Genomic DNA, 18,606 nt, shown 5'->3' with positions numbered 1-18,606 from the left:
AAACCCATTAGACAACTTGAAAAATGTAATCCTTCTTCATCACTTAATACCTGCACTCATGTTTTCTTAAGATATACAAACAATTAAGTTTAATTACCACAATGGAACACAAAAACAAAACGTAATAATAAATTCCATTAAAATAATATAGAAATAACAAACATTCACTGACACTTCAATCGACAACTTAAAAAAAAAATCTTTGTAAGATACGGTCCGAATTGCGGATACGTACTATTTGTCAACTATGGTAGAAATTCTTAAAAATAAAATAATTAATTTTGCGGTATGATCTGTGTATTTTTTGAGTTCGTTATTTTAATTGTACAATAAAATACCTAAAATATAGTATTTTATCAGTTTTTATCAAATCTTAAACTTTATTTTTATTTATATTTTTATTAAGAATTCATACTCGTACGTGGTTTGGAACGATGCGGTCTGAAGTTTTTCGGGGGTCTATTATAAACCGTGAATATACTGTTGAATGTCGTTTTAACTTTTTTTTGTCTGTTTCTTTTTGCTAACAGTGTGAAAGGGACAGAGATAATAGAACCCAAGTATTTCGAACTTTTATTAGACCCCGCATGTTGAAATGACATTTGACTATAAAGGTCACTTGAATGTCATTTTGTCTCACTCAGTGAGCAAAATCGCATTTTGCTCACTGTTTTTAAGAATCAAAGTACCCTTGTTCGAGCTGCTGAGGTGAAAAATATTTTTTCATAAAATATTTTGGACACATTTTTTGATGTATGAGGCGTGAATGTACAAATGATTCTGAGTAAAATGAGCCCAAGAAGTCAATATTTTGAAGACATGTATGTATGTAATTTTTTTTTGGAAAACGCTCATCTTACATTTCAATACAATACACATTGTATTAAATGGACTATCATAAAGGTCCAAGAAGATTTGCTAGTGGTCACACAAACTATGAAATCATATTTACAGATGTAGTGCGTAATTATTTTCCATCGTATTTTCTCAGAAACGTTCGTGTTTGTCATGCTTAGTGATGTGCCGCCGAGAAATTACGCACTTACCGTAATTCTCATTAGTGAAAATTACCGTAAATTACCGAGAATTTACGGTAACTTACCCATGAAGTATATTAAATTAGGATTGAATTTTGCTTACAAGTTTTGTGGTTTTAAAGTATTTAAACGTTTTTTACATTATTATTATTCTGTATTATTATTATTTTTATGTTATCTGACACGTGGTTGATTGGTATAATAATTTCTAGTCTTATTTCTCCTTATATTAGTCCCAGCTCTATCTGGGCTTCTGTGTACGGCGGCGGAGCCAAACCGCTTTATTCTGGGTTACCAATGTTACCATAGGTTCTGGGCTTTCATCTCCCTCTTGATATTGAACTACCATGTGCCGGGAGGTCTTCGTCTTCCCAGGAATGTTGTGAGGATATTGTATTGTATTGTAGCACTGGCAGATTTCCGTAACTCGACGACGGGCGCCTTTTTAGGGTTCCGTACCCAAAGGGTAAAAACGGGACCCTATTACTAAGACTCCGCTGTCCGTCCGTCCGTCCGTCCGTCCGTCCGTCCGTCCGTCTGTCACCAGGCTGTATCTCACGAACCGTGATAGCTAGACAGTTGAAATTTTTACAGATGATGTATTTCTGTTGCCGCTATAACAACAAATACTAAAAACAGAATAAAATAAAGATTTAAGTGGGGCTCCCATACAACAAACGTGATTTTTGACCAAAGTTAAGCAACGTCAGGCGGGGTCAGTACTAGGATGGGTGACCGTTTTTTTGCTTGTTTTTTTTTCTTTTTTTTTTTGCTCTATTTTTTGTTGATGGTGCGGAACCCTCCGTGCGCGAGTCCGACTCGTACTTGGCCGGTTTTTTTCATGACGGGGGGTGGAGGCTAGTCCAGTCAACCCAACCCCTCAAGAGGAAGGGTCACCCTTCCTCCTGCTGGATCCTGAAAGAGCGACTTCGTGAGTCTTTTATTGATACCAGGCATGGCCTTTCGGCCTCCAGCCTGGTTTAGTCAGTGTGCTGTTTCTTTGTACGTTCTAGCAGCAGTAAGCGTACCTTGCTAAAGTGGATCGGGAGAATCGTTTCCGGGCCAATCGCCTCCGCACCTGATGCGTTTTGATGTAATTATATGGCTCAGGGCGATTAAGAGTGCTCTACTGTCGGATAGCATGTGGATGGAGGATCCTTCTACCCTCCTTGCAGTGATGGCAGCCGCCGCATTGATGATGCCCATGCACTCAGCTTGGAATATGAGTTATGGGCTCCTAGCGGAGTGGTAATGGACACGTTCAGGTCTTCTGAGAAGGTTCCAGAGCCCGACTCACTGTCTGTTTTGGACCCATCAGTGAAGATTTTCAGTTCACGGGTATTAAGTCCTCCGTGATTGTAGTCCTCGTATAATTGTATTTTGTACCTTTTGTCAAAGATAGTTTGTTTATGAATCCAATCCGTGCCTGGTCTGAGCATTGGAAAGTCATCGTAAACCTTTTCCAGGCATATTGTGTACCGAGCTCCGAGGTTAGACCTTATGTTGAGGTCGTTGAGGTTTGGCAACCTTAACCGCTGAGGGGGATGGCCTCTTGCTGTATGTGTAGGTGAAGCGATGGAAGGTTTAGCATGCCCTGAAGGGCATGAATGGCTGCAGACTGTGTGGACTTCGTGTTTTGTAGGGATGTTTAAGAGATTTAACTGGCAAACTATCAAACGTTTCATGTGGCCGGACCGGACCATCCTAAGCCTTCTTTTAGTTTGTCATAAATAAAGGACCACTCTGAAAGATCCTCTCACGTGCTCATTGCGCTATCGAGACAAATAACAGGACATAGAAAAGTCGAGCGCTATAAATGCAGGATCTTGAGGGCCATCAGGAACTATTTTAATCCGTTAGTACCCACACAGTACAAAAATGCACTTTCCACGTGTTTTATTTTTACTGCGGTACCTGGGTACATTGCAAACCCAGCTGATAAGCGTTTACCTATTTACAATATAGCAGCCTACTTAACTTAAAATAAACACGCGACGTAATAAAATTGTATCTTAAAACACACTTGTTGTAATCAGAGGCGGCTGGTAGCTATGTATTATGGGTGTTCACTCACAATAAAAAACAAAAACTAAACCTACACATTCAATTAACCGCCGCAAAGTACCTAGATGTCGGTTTCCGTCCACCGGGTCATTGAACTCTCTCATAGATTTTCGGTATTACGAATATCTTGACGACCGATAGACGCCAACTGCAGTTCATTTTACAAATGGATATAATGTTTTTATTTAAATTTTATGGAAAGATGTACTAAATTGTTAACACAACTGTTTCGGTCCAAACAAACTCACCGCACAGCCGTCACCCGCGCCCGCGCCAAACACAAAACGTATAGGTAACACGAAAAACAAAATAAGCTAGTTACTTTTATCACATTCACACAACACAACCACGGTGTTTTTACTTATTGATCTGATTTAAAAAATATATAAGTTTTTGCTTTTGACTAACATTGCTACGAAAGTTCAAGGTCGTCCATAATTTAACTCGAGTCGATTTTGTAAACTTTTTCACATTCTCACGTTAAATTCATTCATTTTTAAACACCTCACAACAAACAAATTATGTGCTTTAACTGTTTAAACTCTTGTTTCATTATTTAGAATGAAAAAAAGACAAAATTGCATTCCCGCACATACTTTAAAATTGACTAAGGTTTGTTTAGAAACAAGTGACAACAATATCAACATGGCGTGCGGGATGCGCGCGCAGATCAACCGGGCTCGGAGCGCCGCACCGATTTTGCCTCTTTCCTCATAGAAAATATTCTGTTTCACGCGCGGAGTTGTATCGAAGCTTCTCTTTCGCTCTAATTGAATTTCCTATTGATCGAATGTACTAAATCTTTTTCCATAGGAGCGCAATCCAAAGCGCTCCGCTTCGCGCGTTACCTTTGATTTCTATGAAATTATAGGAGTACGCCGTGTAGGTAGTGGTGAGCTGTCTATAAACTTAAGTATAATGTATTGAGTATTGAGTTTTTTACGATCGATCTTAAATAGTAATATATTAAATAAGTACCATAATTTCATTTTGATTATTTATGGGAGTGCACCGCACAAGCGCTCCTTAAGGCGGGCCGCGCCTGGTTGTAATGGAAGTCATTACAAATCAAACTTTATCTTATACTTGCTTACATATGACATTGAAATATAATATCTGGGAGACCGAGCAGCTTTGCTCGGAAAACATATAAAAGCTCAAAAATCAGCGTTTTCCCAGAAATATCTAGCTAGATTGATTTTTCGCCCCTGAAAACCCCCATATAGCAAATTTCATCGAAATCGTTAGAGCCGTTTCCGAGATCCCCGAAATATATATAAATAAATATATAAGAATTGCTCGTTTAAAGGTATAAGATATGTTTTTTTTAGATTACACAACATTTTGTATTAGGTATTTAAAATCACTGTCATAACTATGAGATTAATTTTATACATTTAAGCTAAAATAATAAAGAACTCACTTTATTTTTCGTTAGGCAAGTTTGATTCAACCTACTTTCATTAAAAACACTGAAATCGCACATCAAATGAAACTTAATAAACATTAGTAAAATAATTTAATATTATTGTGTATTTAATCTCTAACATCTAATTACATACATCATTGAATTCATTGATAAAAGTTAAAATTTATCTTAGAAAAAATACCCGAGAACATTCGCGGGGAAGATTGCCCGTAATTTACGGCGGTAATTTACGGTAATTTTGGTAATAAACTAGTTCCTCTTGCTAGATTATTTTGAAAATTTCTATACAGATTGTATTACCTAAATAAGAATCAATTCTGTAAAAAAAAGTTTAATTTTTTTTTAACTTAGACCACTTTCTCGATAATTACCCGTACGGAGAACGTTACCGCGAAAGTTACCCGACGATTCTCTCTGTTCTCGTAATTTACGGTAACGGCACATCACTAGTCATGCTACTTCAGTCAACCTCAGTACTTTTTGTACCGAGACTGACTGAAATAGCAAGACAAGTTCTTACGTTTCCGTGACAAATACGATGGAAAATAATTATGCAGTACATCTGTATAATAAAAATCAATTGGCTTAATCAACTTTTTCTTGTCACACGTTGCTATGGTTACGGTCTCCTGAGTCACTCTTAAAATTCTAGGTTTTTCGTATTTAAATGAACCAAACTTGCATTTTATGGTAGTTGTAAGACCTTTCCATAATGGGACATCTACTGAGCATGTTAGTAGAACATGGTACAGCAGTTCTTCTAACAATCTATGCTACTATTGTCTCCTCGCTGATGGGACAGAATAACAACAAGAAATAGTTGATTGACCCAATTATGATATCTGACATTTCAATACTTGGTTTACACGTTGTATAAATGGACTATCATAAAGGTGTAATAGAAGATTTGTCAGTGGTCACACAGATTATGATTTGAATCATAGATATTTACAAGTGTTTGCTTCAATCGATTGATGATTAACTGATTAATCGCGAATTAATCGATTATCTTCGTCAATCGATTAATGCCACCACTGATATATGGGCCGATTTTTGTCATTTTTTTTGGATATATGTGATTATCTATGAAAAGGGACCTTATTGTCGATGGCGCATACGCCATTATTAACGATGCTCCGATATAAATACAATGCCGAGCGACACTGTGCGGCGTAAGCGCCATCGACAATAAGGTCCCTTTTCATAGATAATGCCCCATATATGGATAAAACTCGGCTGGCTGGCCAAATGTATGTTATTTTTAGTTCAGTTACGAAAATACCATATTATTTTGTAACTGTGAAAAACAAATTAACACATTCAGTGCCGAAAACCCGACTATCGGGTATTTTATGATTTCGTTCCCAGGCCGGACGACCCGATAGTCGGGATCGTGGCACTACAGCTTTATATGACGAAACTGTTGTGGCCTGGCGCGGATGTCTTGTTTGGCTGGGTGGCAATTAATGTGTTAAGACATACGGTGAAAATATGCTTATATAGTACAGAATAGGGAACTCTATCTAATCACCAAATTTTAACAAAATCTGACCAAAAAAAAAAATCGGTCCATATAACTAGAAAGTTCTGTAATATGAGTGTAAAAATGTCCATACTATAATAAATACCAACATGTATTCAATACTGTTTCTTAGTGAAGTTAGTTTTAAGATAGCTAATTTCTATTAAGGGTTTGGAAGCGACGGTTATTGGTGGAACACTTGAAAAGTGCCCTTTGTCTATGGGGCTGTTCATAAATTACGTCATCTATTCCCCCCCCCCCCCCCCCCCCTTAAAAACATCCAAAAATCATGCTTCGAATGACCCGTTTCCTCTTACGGCATGCTACCATCATCCGATGTCCAGACGTCAAATGGGGGGGGGGGGGCATTTGAAATGACGTAATTTATTAATAGCCCCTATGTATTCAGAACTGAGTTCACGCACAGAATAAATAATAGTACTATGTACAGAAGGTTCACTCTCTAAAAAACGCGTGTATTACGAGAGATATAAGCGCAAGCGCGAGCAGGCGTCTGTTCCGTAGCGCTGCGCGGCAACTACGGGCGTTTTTTTTTTGTTGTGGTCTACACATTTTTTTCAAATTTGGGATTTTTTTATGTTATTTCTACTCAGAATCACGAGCTCTTTCTATCCTAATAGGAGAAAAAAAGTGTCCTAAGGTTTTCATTTCCATTACGTCACCATTTTTCATAGACTTTGTATGGCGGTCGCGGAATGGAAAGATCGAAAAATGTATGGAAATTCTGGGACACTTTTTCTCCTATTAGGATAGAAAGAGCTCGTGATTCTGAGTAGAAATAACATTAAAAAAACCCAAATTTGAAAAAAAAAAGTGTAGGGGGCAACAAAAAAAAGCCCTACTATGGCTAGACACCAAAATTGGTGTGGGCCGCATGTACTTGTAGCGACGCAACGAGATCGCGGAGTGAGCCACGCGTGGTTCACGTCAGAGTTGGAATTTGCAACATTTGATGTTAGGAGGGTAGTGGGAGATCGCTTCTCCATACAAATGTAGTCCCCATTTTCCTCTCTGGATATTAGGTATTATGGAAAATTATTTAACAAAATTTGATGTCAAGCTTCGAAATAAATTAAAAGTGGAAAAATTCACTAAGAAAAAAAGCCGTTTAAGAAGTGTAGTACTCTTACGGTAGATGTCGCTATGAGCCTCCCTAGGGCTCATATATGGTGGAAATATTCACTGATTGGGTACGGTCTTGGTAGCTCAGATGGAAGAGCACTGTACTAGTGATCCAGTGGTCTTGGGTTCAAGTCCCACCTAAGACAGTGAATTTTTCCACTTTTAATTTATTTCGAAGCTTAATAGCATCGTTCGCAGACGTTTCTGCTTAATACAAAATTAATTTAAAGTTTGATGTACCTATATTATATATAGCTATGCGTTTTACTTCGAGTTTGAAAACAAACGAAAAAGCATAGCTGTGGTTAATACATCAAATTGTGAAAAATCACTACATAGTATAAAACAAAGTCGCTTCCCGCTGTTTGTCCCTATGTATGCATAGATCTTTAAAACTACTCAACGGATTTTGATGCAGTTATTTTTAATAGATAGGGTGATTCAAGAGGAAGGTTTATGTATAATGTTAACCCATGCGAAGCCGGGGCGGGTCGCTAGTAATTTCTATAATATTAATATCCAGAGAAGAAAATATGGATTATGTTTGTATGGAGAATCAGTCTTCCACTTACTTATCACCTAAAATATGTGTGTATCATATACGAATGTGTCGAAAGTCCGTCTATTTGTGTTGTTTGAATCATTCTATGTTGCGTGATTAAAATCATCCTTTTTTTAATTGAAAAAAAAAATGGGATTATTTTACCTTTTCTCTGCCACTGACTGTACAGTTTAAAAATGCATTTTTACAAGTCATTTTACACCTAAAATGGCTTCTAAGAGGTTAAGAAAATAAGATTGTATATCCCTACCATCTCTATTTTAATTCACTAAACATATTTTTCCTTATGTATCTTAAAAGATACATAAAAATGCCTGCAAGGTTACGTACATAATTGTTTTAAATGTTAGTTGACATACATTCTCAATATTCATATTATACTGAATATGTAATTTAATAAATACGATTTTCTAACCACCTATGAACGAATTAATAATGTCACACTTTAGTTGATTTTGAATCGTATGTTTCGACATAGAGAAATATAGTAAGACAAGAGTGCTCACTCCATACATCAATTTTGGTACCAAAAAGACTATTAATTTCAGTGTCTACACCTAGCATCGAGTAGCGGAACTATCAGTACTGCTACTTGACAATAGATGTAGCACCGACCGGAAAGTCCAATGCTCAACAACATAAGACTTTCCGGTCGGTGCTACATCTATTGTCAAGTAGCAGTACTGATAGTTCCGCTACTCGATGCTAGATGTAGACACTGAAATTAATAGTCTTTTTGTAACAAAACTGGTGTATGGAGTGAGCAATCTATGTATGTTTTTCTCTATGGTTTCGATAAGTATAAAATATATGTGAAGGCTTTAAAAATACGATTTAGTTATGTTAAACGTTAAGGTTTATAGATAACAGTGGCGGGTGTTACACTGGTGGGTTGAATTTGGTATATATTAGCTGTAAAAGTTAATAACGGCCTGCTTCTACTGGCTAATTTTTGACGACTTTAATATACAGGGTGGCTAAAAATAATTGCATTCTCGTTGCCGGGGAGGTTTTGGGATTATACTGAGCAACTGAGATACTATGAGACCAACCCCGAAATCACACAAAAAACATTGGGTGTTTCATACATTTTGTCTGGTCCATTTTCTATGGGAGGGCAAAATTTTTTTTGCGATCTCGGGGTTGGTCCCATAGTAAAAGTTGCTCAGTATAATCCCAAAACATCCCTGGCAACGGGAATGCAGTTATTTTTTAGCCACCGTGTACGTCAAAAATTAGATCTAGATACGATATGGACCGGATATGTCAATTTCAAAGTCGACGTTTTGTTTGAAGAAATATCTAGAGCTAATTTTTGACGTACCGTCATCCGGGCTGAATAGGCATAATTGGGGTGAATAGGGACAAAACTTTAAAAGTGATTGACCCGTAAATTTCTTAAAAAATACTCACACAAGTTGTATCATTGGATTGAATATAATAGTAGATCTGGACCCGTAGACAACATGCCAATCGCTAACGCGACGTAGCGAACGAAACGCAACTGTCACTGTCGCACTAATATGGAAGAGTGATAGAGAAACAAAGCGATTCGATAGCCAAACGCAAGCGATCGTCACCTTGGTAAGGCCGCATGGTATGATACATTTTGTGTGGGTAGTTGAGAAATTGTCAGGTAAATCTCATTTTAAGCTATGTCCCTATTCACCCCCGCCATCCCTATACCCGGTTGACGGTGTATTAAAGCTCGAACCAGGCCCCTATTTCACCACGGTGACAGGTGCGACAATTCGACAAATGTCATTGTAGCTCACGTCACAGGCATCCATGGGCTCGGGCGGGCTGTATTCCTGTTTGCCACCATCATTGTATTATTAAAAAAAACTTTATTATATTGGCAAAAAACAGGTATTTCTCTTGCGAAGTTTATGATGATGATTTTCGGTAATTCTTGACAGGAAATGAGTTCTGTGTTGGAATTTCTTGTCGTGTTTCTTGTGACAATTGTCATTTCATTAGCTTCGCAAAATAAGTTCTTATTTATTGGCGATATAATGTAGATGGCAAACAAGCACACCGCCCGTCTGATGGTAAGTGGTTACCGTAGTCCATGGAGGCCTGTGACGTCAGTAACAGTGATGTCGACAATTGTCGCACCTGTCACCGTGGTGAAATAGGGGCCAGGCCGTAACGGTCTTTGAACCTTTGAACGCGCATATCGTGCACGGTGCGTAATGGTGAACCTTGTCGGAATGCACGAAGGTTGACATTGGTTAGTAGCCGCGCGCGTTAGTTAACGTCTTCGGCGGTCAAAGGGTTAAATAGGCAAGCCTGTGGGTTCTACTTGTGGACGCCCCGCCTCTGGTAGTTAAATAAATATTTATGAGTTGGTTATATTATGTAGTTACTTATATTGATGATTATTAATTAATTATAATTACATATTTGATTGTCAGCAAAAGAGGATTGCTCAGATAAAGGATGTTTTTGCAACGTTTAGCCAAATTCGAAGTTATTAACCTATGTAATAAAGGCCTGTGCACATAGGATGCGTGCGCGTTGTAATATATAGATCCTTATGAGAGACGGCACACCGCTTGCGTGACGTGTGCGCGCACGGCACACGCAGCCGATGTGCTCTGGGCTTAAGTCTTTACTATTAAAATCATAAAAAAATTGTTATTTCTTACATTTCAGCATTTTTTTGGTGATTTTAGGGGATCTGTAGTAACAGTTATTCAGTACGACCTAACGTATTCAACTCGAAGTTTAGCTAAGCTTTGCAAAACAATAGTCGCGTCATGACACGTTATGGCGACGAGTGAAATAGGCCCCTCAAGTAAATTATGAAATGTAACCGCTCGGTATAATATTATATGTGATATGTAACTTAGTGTAAGTTTACTAATGGTGTGATATTTCACGTAATGCTTTTACAAAAGTTGTGCATTGAATAAAATCATTTTTTTAATTGGTAGTTTTATTATACCTCTTAACGCTAAGTGAGATAAACTAATAAGTAATTGATATACAAATTAAAAGTTATTTAAATAGTAATAACGTTTTTTTTTTTGCAGTACATGCTACTTTCCCGAACTAGTGCGGGAAACAGCACTCTCCGTGCGTATGTCGAAAGTTTAAAGTGCCATATGTACTGTAAAACGTTGTACAATAAGGTGCGAATAGGTAATTCGCAACTCGTGTCGATTTAAAACACTCCCTTCGGTCGTATTTAATTTATCGCCACTCGTTTCGATTTAAAACACTCCCTTCGGTCGTATTTAATTTATCGCCACTCGTTTCGAATTTCCTCTTTTTCGCACTTGTATCGAAATAGTTATTTTCGATACAAGTGCGAAAAAGAGGAAATTCGAAACGAGTGGCGATAAATTAAAACACGACCGAAGGGAGTGTTTTAAATCGACACGAGTTGCGAATTACCTATTCGCACGTGTATCGAACAACGTTTTACAGTACATATGACACTTTAAAGTTTCGACATACGCATGAAAAGTGCTATTTTACGCACTAGTGCGGAAAAGTAGCCCCATATGTACTGTAAATAACTATTACAGTACACATGGTGCTACTTTCCCGAACTAGTGCGGGAAACTGCACTTTCCGTGCGTATGTCGAATGTGCCATATGTAGGTACTGTAAAACGTAGTACGATAACGTGCGAATATGTAATTCCCAACTCGTGAAGCACTTGCATCGTAAATAACTATGTATAGTTAAATATTTTTTTAATCTTTATTTTTCATTAAATATAAACTTATAAAAAGCCAATTAGCGTAAAATTATGTACCTATGTGGGTAAAGTGGAGAATACTAAAACAAAATGAATAGTGGTAAAACTTATTTATTTCAAAGAAAGCAAAGTACGAATATAAAACATAAGTTCGGTGAAATATCTATTAACCTTTTCGACGCTGTGTCAAACACAAAAGCTGTCACGCTGACGCCACGTCACCGAAGTGTCAAAACTGAAATTGAACTTTATGCATATGCACCTAGGTCTATGACCGATTAATCCGTCTTTGGCGTTGGACCTGCGGTGCGTATATATCGGTCATTGGTGTCCAAAAGGTTAAGTAGGTAGATATGTCAAACGGTTTCAGTAATAATAAACCTCGAAGTTTAGCTGATGTCAACTTGTGCAGAAAAATTGTAAAAAAAAATGTATTTAGTTGCAAATTTAAGGGCGATTTCAGAGAGTTATAAGCTCGTTTTTGAAATCGCGTATATCTATTCTATAGGCGCCTTTTTCCAAATAAAGCGCGCGCGCGAACCCAAAATACGCGCAGAAAAAACCGCTAATGTTAAACAAGTTAGGGCCACTTACACCATTCATTAACCCGGAGTTAACCGGTTAAACCTGGAGTTACCAGTACAATTTGACACTTGGTTACCGGCTTAACCCCGGGTTTGTGGGATGGTGCAAGTGGGCCTAAGTGTAAGGCCTGAGTGGACGCTCGCTCGGCGACGCGTGCAGCGTGGCTGTGGGCTCACTTGTGATGTGAGCAGCGTGCACTAAGGCCGCTCCTATACGTGCGCATTTGTTTAACATGCACGCCGCACGCCCCGCCCCGCTGCACGCACAACATGAGCGTCCACTCAGGCCTTACACTAAGTCTAAAAGAATCATAAATGTAAGTTAGAAGCACCCGAAGTCGCAGATGTAGTAGTTGACGTACGCGCGGAGCAGGTAGTTGGCGCGGTAGAAGAACGTTTCTCGCTCGAAGATGTTCAGGTAGGACAGGTCCGGGGTCAGGAACTTTGCTGTTGGCTTGTCTGTGGGATAATAAAACATTAAGATATCGAATATTTCGAAAAATCTGCAAAATATAGTTGGTAATAAAATATAATATGCGCCTTGGTCGTCTGACACCAAAACATTAATAAAGGATATTTCCCGAAAACTTGTTGGGGTGTCTGGCGACCTACGAGCAGGGTCATATTTTACCCAAAGGCTAAGTTTAACCATACAGCGGGGAAATGCGGCCAGTGTCCTGGGGACTAAGCCCCAGGTGACATTAGGTTTCGTCTAAAATTGATGTAATACCTTTGTAAATATTGTAAATATATATTAAATAAATAACTGTTAATAAATAATTTTAATAAAAAAAATTGCATGAAATATAGTTTGACAAGCCATATAGGTAAAAACACAATTGATAGGTAAAAACCGCAAAAAAATTCGTTCAAAAGTTTTTGAGTTTATCGCGAACATGCCTATATACACACAAACAGAAAAACGCGGCAGGGGACTTTGTTTTATAAGGTGTAGTGATAAAAACTAAAGTATTATAAGGTAGCAAAGAATTTTCTTTTGAGACAACGCTATTCGGCTTAGTAGAGCTGAATAAGGGCCCATTTGGACGATGCGAGAACTCGCATGCGAGTTTCATTACATTGCGGGGTTTGATCGGTCGGTTGAATTGGACGTAACCAACAGTCCGCATTGTAACTAAAATCGCATGCGAGTTCGCGCGCCGTCTAAATCGGCCCTAAGCCTCCAACCTTTTCCCATGTTGTTGGTTCTATATGATATGAGCTCTCTTCATATGCCGCTTTAACACAGCAGGGTCATGGCATTCTACTGCCGTGAATGTGAAAAAGTTATTAAGAACAAGTTTGGCCTGGCCAGCTAAATAAGAGCTCTAAGTGTAAGGCCTGAGTGGACGCTCGCTCGGCGACGCGTGCAGCGTGGCTGTGGGCTCACGCGTGACGCGAGCAGCGTGCACTAAGGCCGCTCCTATACGTGCGCATTTGTTTAACATGCACGCCGCACGCCCCGCCCCGCTGCACGCACAACAAGAGCGTCCACTCAGGCCTTACACTAAGAGGAAACGCCATGTCATGTTGTCATGGCACTCACCTTTAGGGTCGATGTGGAATTTCGGCAGACCAGTGACGTCAGCGAACGTGAACCCGTTGCAGATGTTCAGGCGGTTGGCTTTCGGCACGTTCATCGTCAGGCGGATCAGAGCTGCAGTTACAAATATACAACTAGAGCATATTTAAACACCATGATACAATTAAAGTGTCATTCTATGGAACTAGCTAATTATGTAAACAAACCGCCATATTAAAATTGTCTCTGAATGTTAATCTAACTTTAGTTAATGTAGCAAGTTCCATAGAATGACACTTTAGGGAACAAACAAATTATTTTCTGGTCTCCCGCCGGAAAGCGCCATGTTTCGGCCCGCTGCGCGGTTGCGCTAAAGGAAATCGCCGCTTTCCGGCTCCTTCGGACAAAGAAATAGCGTAAAACATTTCTTACTTTACTGACTGACTATTCCTCGCGGTGGTGAGGTTAAATTTTGCGTGTTTCACTCGGGAGCAAAGTTTGTCGCCTTGAAACCCTCGCAACGCTCAAGGTTCTACTTTTCGAACCAAATCAATTTTACGGGGTTTGAGGGGTTAAACAACAACCTTCTAAAACAAATATGTAACTAGGACAAACCAAAGAAAGTCTGCAGCGCTAGATTAAAAGTAGTTTTTAAAAATCAGTATGCGACAACACCACAGAAAATGGATTAAATAGTCTTGATACTTGTGAAATTTCTACCATATTTACCGTCTATGAAAAAATTAAGCTGTATGCACAGCTTAATTTTTATGGTAAAATAAATTTCATTCCAACAATAGATGTCACTATTAATATGTAGACATATACTAATATTGATAAATAATATTGGGAGAATGTGACATTTGGCTTCATCAAAATTAATAAGCTTTTGTAATATCCGCTAAGTAAGTTCTCAATATGCGAGCATCTTTCTCTTTTACTCCCATTAAGGCGTAATTAGATTGACAGAGAAATTGCCCGCAATTTGCGAACTAAAGTTTTCGGAAAAACGAAATAAACCATTAAAACAATAAACATATATTAAAAATTAATTTTAGCTTTAACTAGTAGGTACCCATGCCGTGAGCATAAGCATGGAGGTTGTGGGTTCGAGCTCAAAACCCGGCTAGTACCAATGAGTTTCTCGAAATGTTAGAGAAAGTTCATAAGTATGCCTATACCTATTAGGTGTGTTCAATTTGCTGTGAAACCTTAGTCTAAACCAATATTATATTATCTAAGTAGGTACATATGGTGAAGTATTAAGATGTTTCATTCCACTTACCCGTCATCAACTCCAAATTTTGTAAACATTGTCGTTTTTCAGCTTGAATCGCCTCGTGCTGACTTTTTACAAGTGTAAAATTATTTGTCACGCGGAAAAGTAACTCCCGCACGCCGGTTTTGTAAGGTTTCACCATGTTTATTCCGTTCATCACAAAACACAATGAATATTTAAACGATTTTGACAAACACATACCATAGCGCATGACGTTTACTGACTGCTTAAAAAACATTGCCATATGTAGTTTTTTAATTCGATGTCAAATTATTGCGCTGCAGACTGTATGTGGTGTCCTCTTTCAACGAGTAGTGCTGTAGCAGTAGACGGTCGGACTCGAACTGCACCGTTGCGCCAACATTGCGAGCAGCAGCCATAGAGTAGACTAGACGCAGACGCTAGTGGGGTCTCTCTATGGGTTAGGTATGTGCACTCACGGTAGGCGCCCCTGATGTGGTAGTTGTATGTGGTGTCCTCTTTCAACGAGTAGTGCTGTAGCAGTAGACGGTCGGACTCGAACTCGAGGTTGGGGCAGTCGATGGCGATCACGGCGACGTCCGTCTTCCTGTTGAAGCTATGAACAGAGATGCGAATAGTATAGTTGGTCAAACCAAAATTGTCAGTAAATAAGAACAATAAATCTATACTCATCCTTTTCTTTTGGGTGCTAGTACTAGTGTAAGACAACAGATAGTATGATTCTCTCGGAGCGATTAATTCCGAAAATGTTCACTTTATCGAAAAATGATTGCTGAAGGAAGACCCCTATTCGTTTTAAAATATCTATCTAACGACACCTCATACACCACAGGGTTAAAGAGAAAAAATAAAATAAAAAAAATACTTGTAAGGAGGTACCTACCTTAAAATAGTTATTTACGATTACGATACAAGTGCGGAAAAGAGGAAATTCGAAACGAGTGGCGACCGAAGGGAGTGTTTTAAATCGACACGAGTTGCGAATTACCTATTCGCACGTGTATCGTACAACGTTTTACAGTACATATGGCACTTTAAACTTTCGACATACGCACGGAAAGTACTATTTCTCGCACTAGTTCGGGAAAGTAGCACCATATGTACTGTAAACATTTTTTTTAACACTGACTGATAGATTGAGTTATAAATCCCTAAAAATACTTAGTATAAGGCCTGAGTGGACGCTCGAGTTGTGCGTGCAGCGGGGCGGGGCGTGCGGCGTGCATGTTAAACAAATGCAAGCGTAAGGAGCGGCCTTAGTGCACGCTGTTCAAATCCCTTGGGAGCTCGACGCCACGCTGCACGCCCCGCCGAACGCCCCGCTTCGAGCGTCCACTCAGGCCTTACACTTACAAGAACTCAGACACGTAGCACTTATCATGGTTCCTGATAACCATTCCCTGGTCGATGTAGGACGCGTTGAAGTACGGCGTCTCGAACCGCCACGGCTCGACGTTGTACTGGCCGGGAAGCGAACCTCGGACTCGGGGCTTGCAGTGCGAGTTGGCCTTCAGGTTGTCGCGGATGCAGTGGTGATCGCTCAGCAGGCACGGGCGGACCACGTCACCAGCTATGACATTAATTACTTCCTCGCGTTATCCCGGTTACGAGTAGGGCTCATTTAGACGGAGCGAGAACTCGTATGCGAGTTTGATTACATTGCGTCGTTTGATCGGTCGGCTGAATTGATGTAACCTCAATGGTCCGCAATGTAACTGAAATCGTATACGAGTTCGCGCGCCGTCTAAATAAGCCCTAACGAGAGTTACGAGTATGATACGCAGTAAAATTAGGAATGGCCGGCCAAGTACTATAAGTGAAGCTTATAAGTGAAATGAACTGTATTTGCATGCATGAAACTGTGCTTACTTATAGCAAATAAAATATGATTGATTGATTGATTGACTTTACAAACAGCAACACTTCTTTATTACAGAAGGCAGGTCCACCGATGTACAGTTAACATATGTGCAGCTTGCATAATATGGTGTTTAATGCCACTTTATAGTACTAAATTAACAAGTTAACATTAAATACAAACCAATAGCAAAATATATCTAAATATTTTAATTTTTAACAAGCAGAAACGTCTGCGAACGATGCTATTAAGCTTAGAATAAATTTAAAAGTGGAAAAAATACTGACTAGGATGAGACTTGAACTCACGGCCTCTGGATCGATACTCTAGCGTCTCACCCAAAACAGCAATTATTCTACTTTTAAGATTATTCTAAGCTTTATATCTAAATATATACAAAAGCTAAAGGAATAAGGAATGCTGCTTACTTAGCTTCCCCGCGGCCAGAGAAAGAGCTGCGAACACGGCGAGTGCTTTGGTCAGCATCTTCACAACCGTCGGCTGTCCTGGATGGAAGACTATTGCCGCCGAACTGCGCAGGAGTCGCCAACTGTTAAGTACAATTGTCACAACTGTGTCAATAGTGACGTTAACGAGTTACCAAGTTAAGTTTGCAGTTAAGAATCGGGCAAGAGTGCAAATGGATCATAATTATCGGCAACGCGCATGTGTCAATGCAGTCCTTACCAAAACGGACTTCTCGTTTTACGAGTAAAGCGAAAGCACTATTCATTTACTATAGCCTCCTCAGGCCCAGCCATACAAACGAAACATTCAAAATTTGCCACTGAAATTTGAACCTAAATTGTAGGAAATAGAGTTGATTTTGCGTTGTTTGAAAATAGAACGAAACAAAGCAAAAGCGACTCTGTTCCAATTGAACACGGTTTAAATTACATCGAACTGAATAGGTACTATAGGTAGGACCTTGGGCCTTAGGAGGATAGAGTAGATCGAGGCGAATAGGATTAGGTATTAAAAATTCTGTTGATATTTAAATTATTTACAAATGTTTTTGATGACTGGCATTGCATGGTAAGAGAAGAGACGTATTACGGTGCAGTTTTATTTATTTATTTCCGCTACCCAAAGGTTGCCTGGAAGAGATCGCTTTTTAGCGATAAGACCGCCTGTTGTTTACCTCTGCTTGTGTTTCTGTTTTCTTTGATTGAGGTGTGCAATAAAGATTATTTGTATTGTATTTATCAATGGAATACATGTTTGTCCCATTGATTCAACATTCGTTATCCTGTCATTCCATTGCCTCTTCTTAAAATGCAAAACCTGAGCTCGTACCATGAATTCTGACAGTGTCCAAACTGACATATAACGCTATCGATGGCGTTTATGTCAGTACCAAACTGGTGGTAGCCACACCATACCTTAGCTACATCAGTTCATATTAGAGATTGGCCGTTAGGCAGTTTAAGCCAAACCGAATTTTCGGTTCGGTATGAGCTGAACCGAATATTCGGCCGAATGTTCGTATTCGGCAAAGTCCATATTCGGCCCATCTCTAGTTCATATCGCACTAGACGCTTCTTTTTTCAAGTGTTTTCATAAGTTTGTCTTGCAGTAATGCTCACGCACATGAATTCAGACAAAAGGACTAAATTTACGTATAAATTACGGCATTTATTATAGCAAACTATTTCTACAAAATTAATAAAGTACTAAATACCACTTACCTTTGTTGTAATATATACTTTTAGTCTTCAAAATATAGTTGATATTGGCTTGGCAGTGTCTGAAAGAAATGTTTATAATAATAAAATGATTTGTTACTGTGTTTGTTGCGTTAACTATTGTTCGTGTGTGTTTGTTTAGGTGTGCGTCATTGGAAATAAATGCTGTTTTTGACTGTCTTTTGTTATTTTTCCAGTGAAATACAGCTTTTGTTGTAGAGATGAAA

The 18,606-nt window shown here is 39.0% G+C and overlaps 1 protein-coding gene across 1 annotated transcript; it reads right to left on the bottom strand.

The window, feature by feature from the left end:
- Positions 1-12,366: 12,366 nt before the first annotated feature.
- On the bottom strand, positions 12,367-17,263 carry LOC134659199 (fibrohexamerin-like). The gene is made up of 5 exons (XM_063514828.1): positions 17,123-17,263; positions 16,190-16,406; positions 15,295-15,431; positions 13,600-13,710; positions 12,367-12,512 (listed from the first exon to the last, which is right to left on the bottom strand). The coding sequence occupies exons 1-5, from the start codon at positions 17,178-17,180 to the stop codon at positions 12,376-12,378; spliced, it is 660 nt and encodes a 219-aa protein (XP_063370898.1). The 5' UTR covers positions 17,181-17,263; the 3' UTR covers positions 12,367-12,375.
- Between the last annotated feature and the right edge of the window lie 1,343 nt (positions 17,264-18,606).

The sequence above is a fragment of the Cydia amplana genome, chromosome 24 (assembly GCF_948474715.1).
Source record: "Cydia amplana chromosome 24, ilCydAmpl1.1, whole genome shotgun sequence".
NCBI classification, from domain to species: Eukaryota; Metazoa; Arthropoda; class Insecta; order Lepidoptera; family Tortricidae; genus Cydia; species Cydia amplana.
The sequence above is the reverse complement of the archived record's forward strand: the minus strand, read 5'-3'. Positions and strand labels throughout refer to the sequence as shown.